Source organism: Gigantopelta aegis, chromosome 9 (genome assembly GCF_016097555.1).
Source record: "Gigantopelta aegis isolate Gae_Host chromosome 9, Gae_host_genome, whole genome shotgun sequence".
NCBI classification, from domain to species: Eukaryota; Metazoa; Mollusca; class Gastropoda; order Neomphalida; family Peltospiridae; genus Gigantopelta; species Gigantopelta aegis.
In genome coordinates this window covers 65,499,331-65,520,770 of record NC_054707.1, presented here as the reverse complement: position 1 = coordinate 65,520,770, position 21,440 = coordinate 65,499,331, and the positions used below count along the sequence as shown (strand labels likewise).

General features: G+C 34.4%; 1 protein-coding gene across 1 annotated transcript; it reads right to left on the bottom strand.

The window, feature by feature from the left end:
- Positions 1-16,799: 16,799 nt before the first annotated feature.
- Positions 16,800-17,624, bottom strand: LOC121381701 (tigger transposable element-derived protein 4-like). Its single transcript, XM_041511045.1, has one exon. The coding sequence runs from the start codon at positions 17,622-17,624 to the stop codon at positions 16,800-16,802; it is 825 nt and encodes a 274-aa protein (XP_041366979.1).
- Positions 17,625-21,440: the final 3,816 nt, after the last annotated feature.

Genomic DNA, 21,440 nt, shown 5'->3' with positions numbered 1-21,440 from the left:
AGCTCTAAAAAAAGATCGCCCAAATAATATAATTTGGCCAACTAACGCCATTATTTTTTAATATTTAAGTCACCCAAACAGGACATCTGGCCACAGGCTGTTTCAAGCCCTGCCTATCTCTGTAACAGATATTCCTCAAAGGTTGTTCACCCCCACAGATAAGTCTTTGGAAAGGTTAGTTTGTAACAAGGAAAGACATGCTTCAACACTTTCTAGATGGAAACGTGTTCAAATTTAGTTTATTTAAAAAAACTTCCAGTATTTATCTGTGTGATTACTACTTCCAGTATTCAGCAGTGTGATTACTACTTGAATATGTTTTAGTGGTTTTCAATGAGTTATTAAAATTCACTCAGTTCATGTCAAAACATGGGAGTCAAGGAGGGAGTAACCCGATCATTTGTAAAAATGGTTTATTCAGACCATTGTGGGTTAGGTTTTTGTCCTGATGCCACTTATATCTGACCGCATACATCATTTTAATAGACAGATAACCAGAGAATCAATCATGCATGCTTGAATAACTCTTTTACAATCAGTACAGAAAAATATTATTTTACATACTGGCAAATCAAAATAAACTATATGGAAAAGAAATACCTGACATAAAAACTACAAATAATCAAATGTCATGTGAACATTTTATCTTAATCGGTGTTAGAAAATTAATCATTGAAATTATGCACACCAAAAAACTTAAATGTAAACTTAAAAAAAACCCAATTTCAGCATATTATGTACGTCATATTCCTGTATGTATTACATTTGATTAATTTTTTTTTTTTTTTTACTCTATGACTGACAATATAGTGTGTATACAATTATTATAAAATTAAAAAGAGATGGAAATATTAAGAAAATTAAAACACAAAACTGAGTAGCTCAAAAGTATTACAAAGACTGAGCACTTAAGCATTACCGTAATCATAATTGTTTTTTCTTCTTAAATTTTTGTAACCTTATAGACAATGCAATAAAACTTAATAGAAATACAAGTACTTTATAATTCAAAAAAGGACTTATTCCTACTTTACTTTTATTTCAAAACATCATTTTTTAAAACCTAAACTGATAAAAGCTCACCCTTGTGCAAAAAGTCTTTAAAGACTGACTTCCACTAATGGTAACACAATAACAAGTAGTTAAATTGACGTGGCAATTAAAATAGCCTACATGGCTAGATGCTGGTCTCCACTGGCGTGAGTGATAGGTACAAATGATGTTATTCTCTTGTAAGATTTCTTTAAGTTAATGAAGGAACTAATTGCTAGCTTTATAAATGACCTGTTTTAACAAGATGAAAGAAAAACAGGTGAGAACGACTTGCAAGGTTTGACAAATTGCCAGTTCAACTAAAGAGTGAAGATGTTATTTTTTTTTTCCAAGAAAAAAAAAGAAGATACTCTGATCCCAGACAGGGCAGGACGTATCCCAGTGGTACAGAATTTGCTTGATGCATGGTCAGTCTGGGATCGATCCCCGTCGTCGGCCAATTGGGCTATTTCTCGTTCCAGCCAGTGCACCATCACTGGTATATCAAAGGCTGTGGTATGTACTACCCTGTCTGTGGGATGGTGCATATAAAAGAACCTTGCTGCTAATCGAAAAGAGTAGCCCTTGAAGTGGCAACAGCAGGTTTCCTGTCTATCTGGTCCTTAACCATACATTTGACGCCATATACAACCATAAATAAAATGTGTTGAGTGCGTCGTTAAATAATTTATTTATTTTTTCTGATCCCAGACAAACCACACATCAATGTAAAACTTACCCCCCCCCCCCCCCCACCAAATGTTTTATTGGTTATTGATATTGATGTTTTAAGCCTCTAGATTTCAGGATAGCATGCTTGAAACAGGTCAGTTGGTTAATGGTTAGTTGTTTGTGAGAGAGAAGTCGGTGTAGTGCTTTTACACCTACCTACCGAGTTGTTAAAACTCAACTCTTGGTAGGAGCCGGTTCCAGAAGGAGAACCCAGTACCTACCAGCTTTATGTCCGATGGCTTAACCACTAGACCACTCTCCAACACTGGTTGGAATAGAAAAATCATTTTTAATGCAAATGGTATTAACAATGTATATGTATCAAAATCTTGGAGTCTTAAATATACTGGTAATTAAACCATCCATGCATTCTTTCCACCAAATCAGTGATCTAAAATTACCCATATTACTTTCAGCTCGCTTGAGGGTCCATGCAAGTTCATGATGTAGTTAAATCCTTCTCGGTATCCAATCAGTGATCTAAATTAACTGTGCCTTGCTTTGATCTGTCTCAGATCGGGTCTCTGGCTATCCAGAGATGGGACCCGGGACCCGGGATGGACATGCTCGAAACCTTCGTGGTATATGAGCTTGACAAAATTATCTGCTCCGCTCCGCCTTGCTTTGCAATTCACTCAAACTCCATGGTGCAATTAAATAAACCATGCATCAAATCAGTTTCTCAAAATTCATGTTGTTGTTTTTAGGTAAATAATAGCTCATAATATGATTAGTGATTCATCCTGAGTATTGGAATGGTGATCTAAATCTGAATTCCATGGTTTTATTCCAGCTCTAAATTCATCTCTGCTATTGAAGAAGTAATCTAAATTACCAATGTCAGGCTTTGTGCCAAAAATTAATTTGAGGGTACATAATAAAAACGAAACAGATGATAAGTACCCTACTAGATGGTTATGGGTTTGAAATCTTTTGAAACTGAACACAGCATTTAAAGCAGTTACCGGCCTCGGTGGCGTTGTGGCAGGCCATCGGTCTACAGGCTGGTAGGTACTGGGTTCGGATCCCAGCCGAGGCATGGAATTTTTAATCCAGATACCGACTCCAAACCCTGAGTGAGCGCTCCGCAAGGCTCAATGGGTAGGTGTAAACCACTTGCACCGACCAGTGATCCATAACTGGTTCAACAAAGGCTATGGTTTGTGCTATCCTGCCTGTGGGAAGCGCAAATAAAAGATCCCTTGCTGCCTGTCGTAAAAAAGAGTAGCCTATGTGTCGACAGCGGGTTTCCTCTAAAAAAATCTGTGTGGTCCTTAACCATATGTCTGACACCATATAACCGTAAATAAAATGTGTTGAGTGCGTCGTTAAATAAAACACTTCTTTCTTTTTTAAAGCAGTTTGACAAATTTTAAACAGCAGTTCTCTTACTATAATCTTTTCGAATGTTTCAATTAATTTACAAGGTTTTTGGTAAGAAAATGTTTTATTTAACGATGCACTCAACACATTCTATTTACGGTTATATGGCGTTGGACATATGGTTAAGGACCACACAGATATTGGTAGAGGAAATCCGCTGTCGCTACTTCACGGGCTATTCTTTTCCATAAGCATCAAGGGATCTTTTATATGCACCATCCCACAGACAGGGTAGCACATACCACGGCCTTTGATATACCAGTCGTGGTGCACTGGCTGGAATGAGAAATAGCCCAATGGGCCCACCAACGGGGATCGATCCCACAACAACTGCGCATCGAGCAAGCACTGTACCACTGGGCTACGTCCCACACCAAGATTTTTGGGTGGATAATTTTAGCTATTGTACCCTTTGGCAGAAGCCCTGCATGTGTTGGCTTTGTAGCTCACCCACAGACCACTAAAGACCATGATCTGTTGAAATCATCTATATCTATGTATAACAGTACTGATCTTAATTACATGTATTTCGGTAGTTAACTCTCTGGCTCTGTCAGAGTTTGAATCCACAACTTAACACTATGCTCCTGTACCACACTAAGGTTTCAGGCTGTTCATCCAAGGTCCTGTCTCTGGATAGCCAGTGATCTGACCCGGGACAGAATAACCCACAACAAGACTGTTTGAATACTAATTGGTTGTAAATTCATTAAATCAGTTCCTATCTTCCTATATGTATTGATTTGTTTGTTTACAACCAACAAAAAAAAAATTGTTTTGCTTAACGATACCACTATAGCACATTAATTTATTTTTCATCAGCTATTGGATGTCAAACATTTGGTAATTGTGACAAATAGTCTTAAGAGAGGAAACCCACTACATTTTTTTTCCCATTAGTAGCAAACTATCTTTTATATGCACCATTCAACATAGGATAGCACATATCATGTCCTTTGATATACCCAGGGATGTGATAGACATTTGACAATAAAAGCTGAACTGATATTTTAAAAAGGTTAAACCTCTGTACCATACCTATATAAAGGTCATTTTTTTAGCATTTCAGATCAAATCCAGTCTATAGTAAATTTGTAAAAATTATTGTACACCAAAAAGCTGAAATTGGATAAAAAGCTGTAGACCAGTTGTGGTGCACATGTTGGACTGAGATATAGCCCAGTAGGCCTACCGACGGGGATCAACACTAGTACGACTACTTTACAACTAAATCCTTAACTTAATCCATACCTGTGATGTTATGCTATTTTAAAAGCCGTAGATTATTGTTGAAGAATCGACGGCTACAAAACAATACAATTTGAACTTTTTGTGCATTCAGGTCAGGGATTCAAATCCACCACTAACAGAACTTATACATTGTAAACAAGTACAACACTTCCCTTCTGCCTAGTCTATCTATCTAATTTCTTTTTGACCGCCCTATCTAATCTAGCGACCAAATTTAATGAGTGGAATTTTTTTTTCTCTATTAATTATATTAGAGATGCACATCAAAATTTTAAAGGCCCACTATTTAATTTTTGTATGTAAATTTCAAAATTGTCCCCTTAATTTTTTCTGTCCCGGAGCAAGTCACTGGCTATCCAGAGACAGGCCCCGGGACGGACATGCTCGAAACTCTAGTGGTATATGAGCATGAAAAAATTATTCAAGTCAAGTCAAGTCTGCCATATCAGCGATCTAAATGACCTCTATTATTACAAAACTGTGTTCAAAAGTCCATTAAATCAACAGTGTACCTAAATCATCCCTTCAATCTAATACATCCCTGCAAACTGATGATCTAGGGCCTGATCAATAATCTGATTAAACTATCATTGTATAAAAAACCTGCATTAATAATGTGATATTTTACAATTAAAATCTGTACTACACTTTTTATCAGCTCAATCAAAGTCCATGATATATTTAAATGATCACTGCTACCAGGTTGGTGTTCTATTTACCTGTGAATTATTCAATGATCCAAATTACCTGTGAATTATTCAATGATCCAAATTATTTGTGAATTATTCAATGATCCAAATTACCTATGAATTAATTATTCAATGATCTAAATTACCTGTGAATTAATTATTCAATGATCCAAATTACCTGTGAATTATTCAATGATCCAAATTACCTGTGAATTATTCAATGATCAATATTACCTGTGAATTAATTATTCAATGATCCAAATTACCTGTGAATTATTCAATGATCCAAATTACCTGTGAATTATTCAATGATCAATATTATCTGTGAAGTAATTATTCAATGATCAAAATTACCTGTGAATTACTCAATGATCAAAATTACCTGTGAATTACTCAATGATCAAAATTACCTGTGAATTACTCAATGATCAAAATTACCTGTGAATTACTCAATGATCAAAATTACCTGTGATTTACTCAATGATTAAAATTACCTGTGAATTATTCTATGATCAAAATTGCCTGTTAATTAAGTATTCAATGATTTGAAATTACCTGTGAATTATTCAATGATTCAAATTACCTGTGAAGTAATTATTCAATGATCCAAATTACCTGTGAATTATTCTATAATTAAAATTATCTGTGAATTACTCTGTGATCAAAATTACCTGTGAATTAACATGAATGAATGTTTAACGACACCCCAGCAAAAAAAATACACATCGGCTATTGGTACCTGTAAATTTAAAGTCCATGATGCTAATTCTACCAAGCCTTAACTCTAGTTACAGTAAATGTATGTATATATGTTTAATCATCCCTCCACCCCCAAAGTACTTGCTGATTTAAATTACAAGTAAATTGGTCAATGATTTAAATTACCTGCAACTTCTACAGTGATTTAAATGATCTGTGAATATCTTGGCAATTTAAATTACCTGCGAATTGTTCATTGATTTAAATTACCTGCAACTTTCTCAGTGACTTTTAAGTACCTTTGAATTGCTCAGTGATTTAAATAACATGTGAATATCTCCATAATCTAAATGACCTGTGAACATCTCTGATTTAAATTACCTGTGCCGTGTTTGTCTGACAATCATGCATAGTCCACGATGTTAATCCTGCCATCCTTAAATTGTACTTCCACTTCGGTATGCTTTAGTCTTCCCCACCCTCCCCGAGTGGAACTGGAGGTGATCACAGAACCTCCTAACAGCTGAACGCCATGCTTCAATGACAAACCCTCTATTGATCTAGTCGTACCGGAAACATCTAAAGAGATGCTGGACATATGCAAACATGCACCGAGTCCATAAAACTGTCGGTTCCAAAACTTTCCATTTAGATGGTGGTGTTTAAATAAGCAGAGATGTGAGCCACTCTCCACAGACGTGGTGATAGCCAGAGTTACAGCCGGAATTAATAAAATATTGTAGTGAACGTAAACTGCTATGAGTCTTTGTTGTCCAACGAATCATTGAGGTGATGCTCACTGGATATTACATTACATAGCAATAATGGCCCTCATATAAGCTAATCTGTGCATGTTCCTCGAATGATTAAATTATTTTCATGTGGTAATAAAATTCCAGGTGAAAATTCCTATCAGAATTCCAGGTGCGGTTGTAAGGTGCATTTTCACAAAGGTAAAAACAGAACCGTGTACTTTTTGGTGCGAGAAAGAACTCCTCCTACTTCACCACCATCTCCATCAAAACAAGCAATTACTTGAACTGTATAACATTCCCCTGGTTTATTGAGATAGAAGTTTTATGTTGGTATTTTCGGAACATGTGAACCTATCAAGTTTCTCTATCATTTGATTTTGTTCCAGCTGTGTTAAGAGTCAAAGAGTTTTAACATGAGTTAAGGCCACCTTTAAAACACATTTGGTTTGTTCTTTTCATGAACCATTGTTAGCAATGGAATGGTTGAAACATATTTTATTTTGCAATATATTTCATAAAAAGGTTGTTTTGTTTTTTGTTTAACAACACCACTAGAGCACATTCATTTACTGATTGTCAGCTTTTGAATGTCAAACAATTGATAATTTTGACATATAGTCTTAGAGATAAAAACCTATTCCATTTTTCCATTAATTTTAAGAAATATTTTATATGCACCATCCCATGGACAGGATACCACATACCATGGCTTTACATATAGCAGTCGTGGTGCACTGACTGGAAAGAGAAATAACCCAATGGGCCTACTGATAGGGTTTAAAGTTTGTTTTTGTTTAATGACACCACTAAAGCATATTCATTTATTAATCATCAGCTTTTGGATGTCAAACATTTGGTCATTTTGACATTTAGTCTTAGAGAGGAAACCAGAGCTGGCCAAAAGTACTCATGTGTGTGTGTGTGTGTGTGTGTGAGGCCCCTGAATTTCACAGAAACAATAGTTTTCGGTACCGTGATTATTATATCGAGTAATGTATTTGACTGGAAGTAGGACCATGTCTTTGAATAAATGCCCCTCCTTTCTGAAGGCATTTAAGAAATTAGGCCTTTATTCGTAAGTCATTGTATTTCATGTTGTTGTTGCCAAAAATGTTGAAGGATCGAGAAAAAGCTGTTTAGAACATTACGATCCAGCATGTTACTAAAATGGATAAGTAGACTCTTTGTAAAGTTAGTTTTTGATTTATCTATGTGAGCTTGCGCAACACACATGTGACGTAAAACGAGGTCAAGGAATTGCCACAGCACAGTCAGTTTTTTCACTAATTTAGTAGCGTTTCATATTAGAAACTCAGGTTGTCCATCTGCAATTTTTGCATTTGTTTCCCATTTAAATTGATGTATTAAATGTACATGCAATTAACATTTAATTGACTAAATATTAAAGAACAGTGCGTAGACACGCATGCAGGAAAATGTGTAACAGGATCTAAGCAGTCTTCGACTGAGTGTGTATTGGACTTTAAATATGCACCATCACACAGACAGGATAGCACATACCAAAGCCTTTGATATACCAGTCATGGTGCACTGGCTGGAAAGAGAAATAGCCCGATGGGCCCACTGATGGGGATTGATCCCAAACCGACCACGCATCAAGCAAGCACTTTTCCACTGGGTTAGGTCCTACCCTCTACTGATAGGGATTCACTCTAGACCAACCGTGCATTAGGTGAGCACTTTACCACTGTCCATTTATTCTATAAAAGAAACAAAAATGGGAAAGGTGTATCTGTTTAAAATTGACACCACAACACATTTTGTATTATTGCTACTTTACTTGATTATTTAAACACTTAATTAAGAGGAAATCCACTGCCACCACATAAGTTACTCCTTCCAAAAAGAAGCAAGCTAAGGTGTCTTTTATATGCAATATCCCAAAGACATGATGGTATAAACTTACATAGCCCAGCGGTAAAGTGCTTGCCTGATGTGTGGTTGGTCTGGGATCGATATCAAAGGCCACAGTATCTGCCATCCTGTCTGTGGAATGGTGCATATAAAATAACCCTGGATACTAATGGAAAAATGGAGCAGGTTTTCTCAAGAGTAATGTCAAAATTACTAACTGTTTGACATCTAATAGCCAATGATTAATAAATCAAAGTGCACTAATGGTGCACATAAAAGATCCCTTGCTACTAATGGAAAAATGTTGCGGGTTTCCTCTCTAAGACTATATGTCAAAATTACCAAATTGTCTGACATCCAGTAGCCGATGATTAATAAATCAATGTGCTCTAGTGGTGTCATTAAACAAAACAAACTTTACCTTTGATGTATGAGTTATGTAAAAATGGTTGGGACATGCTTAATCCAAGTCCACTGAGGACAATTGATCCTGTGACATATCACATCTCAGACAACTGAGAGACATTCCCTCCAAAAAAACAACCCCAAAAGAATAAAAAGAAGAAACTATGGCTGTGAGTCAGATGATTGATACTGACCATAGCTTTAAATTACACCAAAAAATCAAGGCGATAAACACTGTTCAAAATAATCACACCCAAATTAAGTACAAATATGCTGACCTCAATATTTCAGCTCAAAACATGTGACATTTTAATTATTGTAGATTAAAACATCTTTGATGTATTTCTGGATAACCACAACTGTTCAGCAGCTGTTAGTAACATTACTGCACTAACGAGATCTTGCTGCACCTAGAGCCGACAACAAAATATGTTGCACCCATGGCATGTGCTATTCTAGCTGGGGGTAGTGCATATATTTTAAATTTTTCATTTCAACTTATTAATTGTGCTTATATCCAATTACGGTTGAAGCACGCTGTCCTGGGCACACACCTCAGCTATCTGGGCTGTCTGTCCAGGAAAGTGGGTTAGTTGTTAATTGTTAATGGTTAGCGAGAGAGAAGAGGGTGTTAAAACTTGTTCTGGGTGAGAGCCGGTACCAGGCTGCGAACCCTGTACCTACCAGCCTTATGTCCGATGGCTAAACCACAATGCCTCCAAGGGTAGTGATGCATATAAAACATCCCTTGCTAATAATGTAAGGGTTTCCTCTCTAAGACTATGTCAAAATTGCCAAGTGTGTTTCATCTAATAGCTGATGAATAATAAATCAATGTGCTCTAGTAGTGTCATTAAAACAAAACTAACTTTTAAAACATTTTACCGTGTAAAGGCAAGATAACTGGGGTGTATAAAATATAGTATTACAAATAAAAATATGCCAAGTCTCTTATATGAAAAATATAGTTATATTGTCTTACCTTGTCACAATTTACTGCTGATAATATTACCTCATGAAAAAACTTGCTATATATATAGAGCTGTCTGCCAGTCTACCACACCGACATTAATATGAAAACGTAAAACCGTTATTAGAAAATTCTTTGATCCCACATTCATATTTATATGGATGGATTAGGTCACTTGACAACTACACAAAACACAAAAGCTCAATCATCAACTCCAATGGATCAATTCAAATATAACAATGAAGTTTAAATTTGCAGTGGACAACAAATATATTGCAAATTATTGGTGAACAAAGCTAACAAAATCTTTATATTCTTCTTTAAAGCAAGAATAAATATTGTTCCTGACAAATCTAATCCTAGTCACATGATATAGTGTAGTACAAACACGAAAGAAAGAAAAGAATTATGAATATAAATAATAAAAAATGGTTAATATGTTCCATCTTCATCCAGAATTGTTAACAATGTTAAGCCTCAAAAAAAGAAAAGAAAAAAAAAGAAATTGTGTTTCTGGGAACATGCAAAAAACATTAAGTAGGGTTGGTAATTTTTTGTTGTGTTTTATTTTTTTATTATTTTTGTTTACTACATGCATGCTTACTGTATGTTTGTATGTACTCTTTTCACATATATATTAAAACAAAAACTTGTACACTGAAACAAAAATAGGGTCGGCCCTTTTTTTCTGGCCCTTGTTTTTGTTTAGGCCTTAGTTATGATATAGACTTCCCCATCCCACCCAATGCACCAGAACTGATATTTCTAAGATAATGGTATGTGCTGTCCTGTCTGTGACAAAGTGCATATAAAAGATCCCTTGCTATTAATGGAAAACAAAATGGTGGTTGAATATTTGACATCCAATGATTAATAAATGAATGTGCTCTAGTGGTGTCATTAAACAAAAACAAATTTAAAATGTTCTGTGGTACTGATAAACAAACATTCCTTTCCTTTCCATCATCCTGTGACATCGAATAGATGGAAAACAATGATAAATGAGAAGATATATATAGAAAAAAATACACACATGCTAAATGGGAAGATGGAGAAAATAAATCATAAGCATGTAAATAGATGACATGAAGTGATATGTAATGATCACAGCGCCTTGAAAACAAATTAGAAGCATGATAAATGAAAAAGATATAGAAAAAATATTCACATGACAAATGGGAAAACGAGGAAAATAAATCATGTACATTAATAGATTGTATGAAATGATTATTTAATGATCACAACTTGTCGATGGCTACATACATACCAGATATTACATTAACAAGAATACTAGAGATCCCAATCGAAAAAATACACATGCAAAATCTATTTTTAAATACTTAGTCACTTCACAAACATATCTTATATGACATGCCTTTGAAATAATTAAAAGAAAAAGAAAGAAAGAAATGTTTTATTTAACGACACACTCAACACATTTTAACTATGGTTATATAGTGTTGGAGAGAACTCCATGGGCAACTCTTTTCAATTAGCAGCAAGGATATTTTATATGTAGCATCTGACAGACAGGATAGTACATACCACAGCCTTTGTTACACCAGTTGTGGAGCACTGGTTTGAATAAGAAATAGCCTAATATAGGCTAACTGATGGGAATTGATCTTAAACTGACCTTGCATGAGCACTTTACCACAGGGCTATGTCCTGCCCCCCCCCCCCCCCCCCAAAAGTTGAATATAATTGTAAAGATATCCATTTTGTTATAGTGAATATTGTGATCTTTGATCACAAAGTAGGACTTTTCAAAGTGGATCTAAAAGGTACAATACAAGTTATAAGAATTGTAATGTCTATTAAAAATGGTGAAATTGTAACCTTCTATAATTACCAACACTTCAGACAAAATGTTTATCTTGTTGAGAGTTTTCTTATCGATCTTAACAATACATACACATATATGGATATGTTATCTTTGTTATATACCAATAGACCATTGCAGCGTGAATGTTTACATTAAGAAAGAATAACATTGTCAACAAATTTAACTGTATATGAAACAATGAAAATAGAAAATAATATAATCATTAAAATGTCGGTACATAAAACCAAAGGATTCAACTATAAAGTTACCCAGAAATCTAAAACATAACAGAACATAAGACTGATACCATCATTTTTCAAAGCATCATTTTGATATTCAGAATACAGTAACAAACCAACACTTTAAATTTTTTTTTTTTTTAAATTAACTCAATAAACATGATCAAGTTTCATTCTCATAATAATAATGTTAGATGAAAAAGGCAGGTAAAAATTATAATACCCTTAAACATCATTAAGTAATATTGATTTTAAGCCCTAATCTCTTAAATTTAATTTAATTTATTTCCAAAACAAAGAAAGTTGATAAAAAGTTTCTTACAGGTAAATTAATGGACTACAGCCATTTAAAATAAGTAAAAAAAAAAGAAGAAAATTTTTTGTTTTTAATTTTGACCATAAATTTAATATTCTGTAAAATATTATAAGTGTTGTTTGTTCAAACAAGGAATGCAGTGCTTCTCACCCCTCAGACTGAATTAACTGGGGGCATGCAGAGATGCAGTCACATTTGCGCCAATCAAAAATGAGTCTGTTGCTGCATGTAAATAACAAATATTGAACAACTTTTCTGAAAGAACCAAACATTTTATCCAATAACTCATCTTCACCCACAACTACGTAACTCAAAATGAAATCGAAGATCTAATTAAAGATCTAATTTTAAAACAAATTATGGAACTCACCTTTTTCTTTGACTTCTCGAAAGTTAAAAAATATTATTCATGCTACTGTTGTTCCAGCATGGGTAAACATGGTCGTACGTGCAGTTTTTCAGGGCCTCCTGGCTTCTGGTATTGATTAGGCTTTGATTTTTACCTCTTAATCACTTTTGTAGTTTGTAGCATGAAAACGATACACACGAAATGGAGGGGCTTACACAGGGTCATGCAGAAGAAGAGACTCATACGAGACCCATTAGGCGTTCTGCCGTAACTCGTTTACCAGTGTTAACACCACTCGTAATACTGGAAATCTTTAAGTTTCAATTAAAGCCACTGTCACTACAATGTCTGAGGTATGTACCGTTTCAGTTTTACGTAAAATTACTTTTGAAACATTATTTAAGACAGGCTGACCAGCAAGATGTTCCTGTCCTGGATGGAGGAGCCAGTCAAGGCCAGCACCTGTGCCCATGACAGGCGTGCACTACAACAGCTTGTTCTGAATGTGCACATTAAACACTCTGACCTGGCCTGACCTGCAAGATGTTGAATTTGCCAAAAAATCTAATTAAAGCAACACATTGTATGTGATGTTTAAGTTAGCAGAAAAACACAACAATAGCTGAAACTAGTTTACATGCAACTAAGGTCAGTTGCTTAAAAAAATTTCTTCTTTTCAAACTATGGTTGATTCAGCTGTGAAAACATTTACAAGTGTAACAACCATTTATCAAAGGAATTAAAGATATGTCTCATTTAATGAACATCTTATCCTATATATGAAATGTACAATTTGTTTATGGAGGTCATTTTGTAAGTCCTTAAAGCCGTTGACCATAATTCGCCAGTGTAAAATATTTCTTTCATTTAACATTATTTACAACCTTGCAATGTGCTAATATTATTAAATTTGTAATATTTGTAGTCGACTCCAAATGAAGTTTATGTGATAAAAAAATGGTACATACCTTGGCTTTAAGACAAAACCAGATGTCTATCTTCATGTAACTATAATTTACTTTTATCCATTTCTTTTTTACAATGAAGACCATAAACTGCTATTTTTTAAATATATTTAAAGGCCAAAAACATTTTAAGATGGATCTTTTTTAGTACATTTATTTCTCTTTCATTATCAGACTACTAGACAGGACTGCTCCACACATTTCTGCTTGTTGAATGATCTCAATATCACCCAATCCTTGGTACCACAGAACCTGCTGTTCCTGCCATGCAATCATCCCACATGAATAATCATACACTCGGAAGACACATTCAAAACTGCTTCATGAAGTGGATGAAACTGTGACCATTTGTCCTTACACCTTCATATTGAGCCTAGTGGGGCACTTGTTCTTGGTTGGTGCCAGTATTGCCAACAGAAAAAGACCTGTTGCCTCAGGTGGAACATGAACCACATAATTTAATTATCTAAGCCCCCACTATGGCTGGTCATGAAAATAAACTTGACTTGACAAATAGACCATAGTAGTTACTACAATAAAATAAAACCTAGAAATTCATATCAGGATATAATTATATTCCAATAATGCCACATACCTGCATCTTGAATCAGTTTTCTTTAACACCAAACATCTCTTTGACTCAGTCTTCCACAATTTGTTTTGAATAAATATCATTACACAATTATTGTTCGGTATAATCTGGAATTAGCATTACTAATCTGCTGCTCTCTGTAACAGTATAAATACTTGAGTGCACCTTCGAAAAACCATCATGCTGTTTTATTGGCAACTGGATCAAAGTATCAATTTTTAGGGCATTTTCCATTATAAAAACTCAATCATGTGCATTAGTTTGGAAACAAGTGTTGTCAGGTTCAGATTTATGGCATGTTACTGAGCTCTTTATTTAGAATCTTAATCCATTGTTTGTGATGTACCGCTGGGATATATTAATGTAGATCAAAATCATATAATGAAATGTCATGACACAAATTTGCATTACATTAATAACTAATGAGTTATAAAGATATAGTTCATCTATATTGACCACCTTCTTTGAACACAACACAATACAGTATAATACAATACATACAATATCACATGTGACAAATAACACCAGAAACATCACAAATTATCAAAGTACACTAATATCAAAGAAGTTTATGGTGAAGATGTTATTATTTGAAACAAACTTTTTGATGAAATAAAGTGCATTAATTTGTATTTTATAGTTGTTTGAACAATCTAAGTCACAGATGGCTAATTATGCCAGTTATAGAAATACACTTGAGTAAACAGATACTATAGTCCATTTGCATTTAAAAGGAACCGATGAATTGGCACATAACCTTTTATAAGGAATAACACCCAACCCCTGAGTAAGCAGATACTAATGATTCTACATAAATTCTATTCAGTGGTTAAAATACTGCCATTCCGGCAAACTTGCCGATCAACATTGGAAGATACTTTTGCCTGCCATCCCATTGGATCAGCCATTATTTTGCATTTATGATTATGCTTGGTTTGGCAGAGTTTGATTCGGTCTGGCAGAATTTGTAGCTTGCTGGACCTAATGTCTGACAGGAATTTCAGCCAATTTGAACCCTGCTACTGGACAATAAGAATTCCTTGGAATTAAATATCTTGCATTACACGAACTTGGTAAATAAAGAAATCATCTGTGATTATTAACATTCAGAATGAATCTAGGTTTTCTCCACACAAAAAAATATATACTAGTACAGTCAAATCCGCTTATTTGGATGTGCCTCGTGCAACAAAAATATATTCAAATAAGCGGCATATTCAATAAACCGAAGGTACAATTTCGACATATGATATACCCAATTAAGACCTCTTGTTGATTTATGCAAACCCTAATTACGATTCTCCCAATTTGGGCCTCATGACATGTGGAATTTTCGTCAGAAACCGGTAAGTATTTTGTGTTAATAAAATACCGATTCCAAGTTCCATATTGTAACTCTGTTATCATTATCAAGTTTGTCTATAAACTTGATAAATACAAGAGGCAACACTTAATGCCGTTTGTAGTGCCTAGAAGCAGAAATAATAACGGCCTTTATTAACTTCTTTGTACATTTGTAAATCAAATGCAACAAGACCCCACCCCCCTCCACCCAATACAATCTTGAACAAGTAGTCATTTCCATGTTCTGTATTTTACCAGGACTCTATCTGACTATTATCTGCTGCATTTGTAACACTGATTTGACAGGTAAACTAGACTGGCCAAAGTCAAATAAGTGAAAGGCCGTTATTCAATGTAACAGAAGGAAAAAAACTAAAGTAGTAACATACATGTATTTATTTATTTATTAAACTGCTGTCACATGTAACAATTCAGATTAAAAAACATTTCCATACACATTTAAATTAATTCATAAATTGCAATGAAACAAACTTGGAAAGCACTATATGTATCCCTCAAATTAATTTAAATTCATCCAAATACACATGTAATTTAAGAAATGATGGTAATGTCATTCAAATACAGCAATTTACAATAAAATTAATAAATAAAAACATACTGTAGGCCGTAGGGCAACACAACACAATTTAATAGCAACAATATATCAAATTGTCATTGAGCTATTCTTCAAAATAATTAAATAAAACCAAACACAAATTAATAGCAACAGTATATCAGTCATTAAGTTCAATTAAATCATGGGATCCAGTTTATGAATTCAGTGATCTTTTGTTGCCGTTGGTTTGTGGCTGCTACCTTGTCAAACTGTTTTCTTCAAAGTACCGACTGATTCGTTGAAAATGGGATCTTATCTCGCATTGCCATTACTGGGATAATATAGTCGTTGTCATCATCTTCATTGTCATCAGATACATCGGGGGTTGGAGTTGGTGGCTGTACTATTGCCAAACAGATCTCTTCATCGGTTGGTAAACTGTGGCATTCCAGCTTATCGTCATGGTTGACAAAGGTGTCAAACTCGTCGTTTGTCATGCCAGTGGGTGGTAATGGTTCGGCTTCTTCTGTTTCTACTCTGTCATCCATGGAAAACCCACCTTTCTTAAAACAGTTTACCACTGTGCTGGGTTTCACATTTCTCCAAGCTTTTGTTAACATATGGATAGCATCCAACAAGTTGAGTTTCTTTGCAAGCTCGTTTGCTGTAATGTCTGCTGTTCCATCGATGTCTTCAATTATTTTATTCACCACTTGAAATCGATAATGACCCTTCAAATTCCGGATAATTCCCTGGTCGCAAGGTTGAATGAGTGACGTCGTTTTGGGAGGCAGAAACATCATGTTCACGTTTTCCAACTTATCAGTTGGAGGATGCGCAGTTGTCCACTAACAAGACCACTTTTTTCCCTTGCAACTTCATGTCCTTGTCGAAATCTTTCAGCCATTCGGTAAATAATTTACCCATCATCCACACATTTTTGCTGTTTCTATATGTCACTGGAAGGACCTTTTTACCTCGGAAACACCTGGGATCTTTACTTATACCGTTTACAAGAAGTTTTCGTTTGCACGCTACATGGACAGTTACTCTATTCATCGCCTTTTTGCTACCACTAACCTGGTCTTTCTTGGCTCCCAGCGTTCCATCGGGTAGCGTTCTGTAATAGAGTCCCGTCTCGTCAGCGTTGTAGATATCATCCGCCTTGTACTTCTGCAGAATTTCAGGAAGGACTGTCTTCAACCAAGTTGTCAGCAGCTGTGACATCCTTTTCTCACCATGAAGTTTCTTGTAGACAATTGTGTTCCTTTCTTTCCACTGGGAGAGCCATCCGCTTGTTGGATTGAAATGGTCTATATTCATCTTCTCTGCCAGATCTTTTGCTTTTGCAGCTAATATTGGGCCCGATATTGGAATGTCTTTTTGTCTGGCGACGGAAAACCATTCTGATAAGGCCTTCTCCACATTGGCTGCTTTTCCCGTTCTCTGTCTTTTTCGTTCTGGGTTAGTGTTGGCGAGATACTGGGCACATATCTCGTCACGCATGTTGAATATTCGTAAAACTTGTGGTTTTGAACATCCAAGTTTCTTTGCAATCTCTGCCTGTGGAGTTTTTTTAATTAGCAATTGCACTGCGTCGTATTTCTGAGCCAAACATAAATCATTTCGTTTCCGTTTATTTGCCATGTTGACATTGTGAAGAAAAAAAATTCTTGTCAATATTTATATCCAAAACATGATTAATCCAACTTGCTAAGAAAATCTCCTACAACTTACCTTTTGTCGGCATTTAACAATTTAAACAGTAATCACCATAATCGGTCACCCCAAATGGGGCCTCACATGATCAAAAGATCCCGCTAAAAATAACACTAATAGCTAACGGCTTTTGTTTAGAGAAAAAGATCTGACAAATGTTTATTTATGGATTAAACATAAACTGCTTCAAAAGTGGCTGACATGAGATTAAGGGATGCCTGCTTACAAAACGCACGTGGCTGCCAACAAGGTGGGAAAGACCAGCTTTGATCCTTGATTGTCCTGCATTGTCTTGGCCATTGGGTCACATTTGTTCATGGATTAATTACGATGTAATTAGGAAATGTATTGATTAATAATGAGTCATCTGAAAAAATTTAAGAAACAAGAAGACAAGTTTGTCGTAAGTCCTTTTTTTTTTTTTTAACAATGAAATTAAATAAAATTAAAAGTACGTATGATAGTATGGTAAATTACGTACGATCATAAATTTTACAAAAACACATCAAGTAGACCTGCACATAACACAAACTTTCCTATGTTTTACATGCAATTGCCATTCGGCAAGGATAATTTTATATTCAAATATCCGAAAACACATTAAAAAACACATCCAATTAACCGTTGGATTTTGTATTGTCATAATGGCAAATGGTTCCGTGCAGAACAAACATATTCAAATATCCGAAATATACAATAATCCAACATCCAATTAAGTGGATTTGACTGTATATAAAATTATAATAAAATTTTTTTACAATGCATATTGATGAACATTCATACATGTAGATGCAACTATAGACCAAATTTCATTGGTCAAGGACTTCATTTCATTTCATATAACTGTAACTAAAATGTGTTGAGTGCATCGTTAAATAAAACATTTCCTTCATTTCATTTCACATATCAAGGACTTCATTTCATTTCATTGGTCAAGGACTTTTAAATTGTGAGAAATGGCGCTAAGCATAACTGAACACTGGAGCTAAGCACAAAGGTTGATGACATCTATGCTGATGCTACTGTCAGAAAAGTAGTAGGTTATTGTAACTCATCAAAAACTGACTGTTACATCAAGACCCACAGCTTGTTTTCAAATTACTGTAATTTTGTCTTGTCATTACCAAGTTTTTAATTTATATTATTTTATTTTTGATTTTGAAAAAATAGATTAATCCTAAAGTACCACACAGATAATGAGAAAGGAAACCCTCTGTTGCTATGAGCTACTCAAATTTGTTTTAAATTAGCAGCAAAATGTGTAATATGCAACATTACAGACAGAATAGTAGCTATGACCTTTATTAAACCAGTTGTAGATCACACTTTCAGAACAGAAAGTGTCCAATGGACCCAACAACAGGAAAGTTCGGTCTTCCACACCCTGTTGTAATCAAAATATGACTACAGTATATAAATGATCCACAAATACAAATAGGAATAAAAATAAAATAAAAAAAGTAATTTATTTTGTTTTCAAAACTTAGATGAATGTCAAATGATGCTAATAAATTTCTTAAAGTCATCACTATCCTCACATTTTAGAGATAATTTGTCTGAAGACCATGTACTTAAATCATAAATCAGAACCACAGTGAGAGAGCATTTTTTTATCATTCCTTAATACAATTAAAAAGACAAAAAAGAACAACAACCCAAAACAGACCCGTCAACCCTCCCGGATTCCGCAGGAGTCTCCCGGTATTTGATCAAATCTCCTTTCTTCTGTGCGGGAGACAGTTTCTCCTGTTAAATGACATTTTTGTAAGCATAAAAAAAAAATCGATCCTCTTTTGTCAAAATAACAGAAGGGAAGTAACTCTGCCTTTTTTTCTCATTCGGAAAATGTCGACTACTTTCGGTTTCTGAGAATGTAACAGGCCGAATTGTCCCGACTGTTTAACCTTTGCCGAAGTGAGAATTGTGGGATAGCCTATTTATATTGTTAAAAAAGCACATGGAGTTTATATAATGACGTGTTAACACTGTTATTATAATGTTTGTTGTCATCTTTTTTATTTCTTGTTCATGTTCTTAACATTTTTGGATAAAATATTTTTTTTTTTTTAAATATGTATTAAATCATAATAATATTTAAACTTTAAAAAAAAAAAAAAAAAAAAAACAACATTTTTTTTTTTTTTTTTTTTTTTAATGCCAAGATCTAAGATTAAGAAGTATATATGACATTATAAAGTATTCATATAACTTATTGTAATAATGTTTTTTTTAAATCTTGTGATTTTGGGTTAAATTGTGTGAATTAAAAAAATCTCCTGCTTTTTGACAAAATCTCCTGCTTTTTCAACACACACCTGCTTTCTCTTGACTAAAGGTTGACAGGTCTGACCCAAAACCCCCAAATAAATTACTATGGTTTTAAAAGAATATAAAAAAGACAACACCCAAAAATAAAATCTAAATACATGCACCTTTGAGAACTTTAATCTACATGAAAACAAAATATCAAATACTTAAATCATAAATTAGGAATGCATGCATCAGTGACTGAGCATTTTCTCCTTCCTTAATACACCCCCCCCACGACCACCAAAAACAAAACCCCAACAAAAAACCCTCAACCCCCCCCCCCCCCCCCAAAAAACCCCCAAAACAACCAGAAATAGTTTAAAATGAATATACAAAACAAACAAAAATCCAAATCTATATAGCTTTGAGTACTTTAATGTACACGAAAACAAAGTTAATTTCTTCCTTGACACAATTTAGGTAGTACTATACCAAATAACTTCCGGCTGGGTCAAAGTTCGAGGTGCACCGAACTTTTGATAGAGAAGTGAACACCACAAGTCCTGTGATTGGTTATAAATGTGAGTGTGTTGGTTGTAAAAAATAATAGTTTCATCTGGGTAAAATAAATGTGCAATTTTATTTCATCTAGTACCAATGTGTCAGGTAGCCTTGTGCTTGAAACATGTATGGGGTACCTGTAAAAAAAAAGTACTCAAATTTTGTGCGAAACTAGGGTAGTCATAGACGCTACCCGTTATCTCAGAAACGAGCAGCTTGACCCCCATTTTTTTCTGATTCACTTTGAGTGTAAGGGGTGGTAGTATTTATATCCGTGGCGTTTATGCAAGTTCGATCATGCAAGTTCACAATGACCTTGACCTTGACAATAATCTCTGTACATGGCTCTGAATGGAGTTTGAATCAAAGTTAGCACTGAAGAAAAGTTGGTTTTGGCCTATAATTCATACTGTAAAGATTTCAATAATTTCTTTTTACATGGTATTTGACTTGCCATATGCAACTGCTCTTAAATATGGTATTATATATAGGCAACCTGAACTAAGATTTTAATAGCAATTTATTTTTATATTAAAAATAGCATGTGCCAATAGTGGGTTAATGTCTTTAGTTTCCATTAACATTGTTAATTTTTTATGTATGAAATTCTGAAAACTCAAATTTGTAAAGAAGTTGATTTTTATTGTCATTTTGACATATTTATAGGGTGCTAAGTCATATTTTAGACAAATTTGTAGTTTTATGCAAAATTTAAAGTAAATTTGAAGAAAAACTTTACCAAAAACATAATTAAATTTGTTGTCACTATTGTGCCTTCTGTTCTTATTTGTACATAACAGTAAGGTTGTTAAACATATACTTAGATCTCCAGATCATTTTTGTTTCTTAATAATCACTTAGTTAGCTCTCATGAAAAGCATTTTGAGTTTATACTAGATTCAGAACCAATTTTTTAAGATTTGATTATCTGCC

Excerpts from the sequence above, each read along its gene's own strand:
- LOC121381701 (XM_041511045.1), bottom strand. The coding sequence starts at position 17,624 with ATGGCAAATAAACGGAAACGAAATGATTTATGTTTGGCTCAGAAATAC.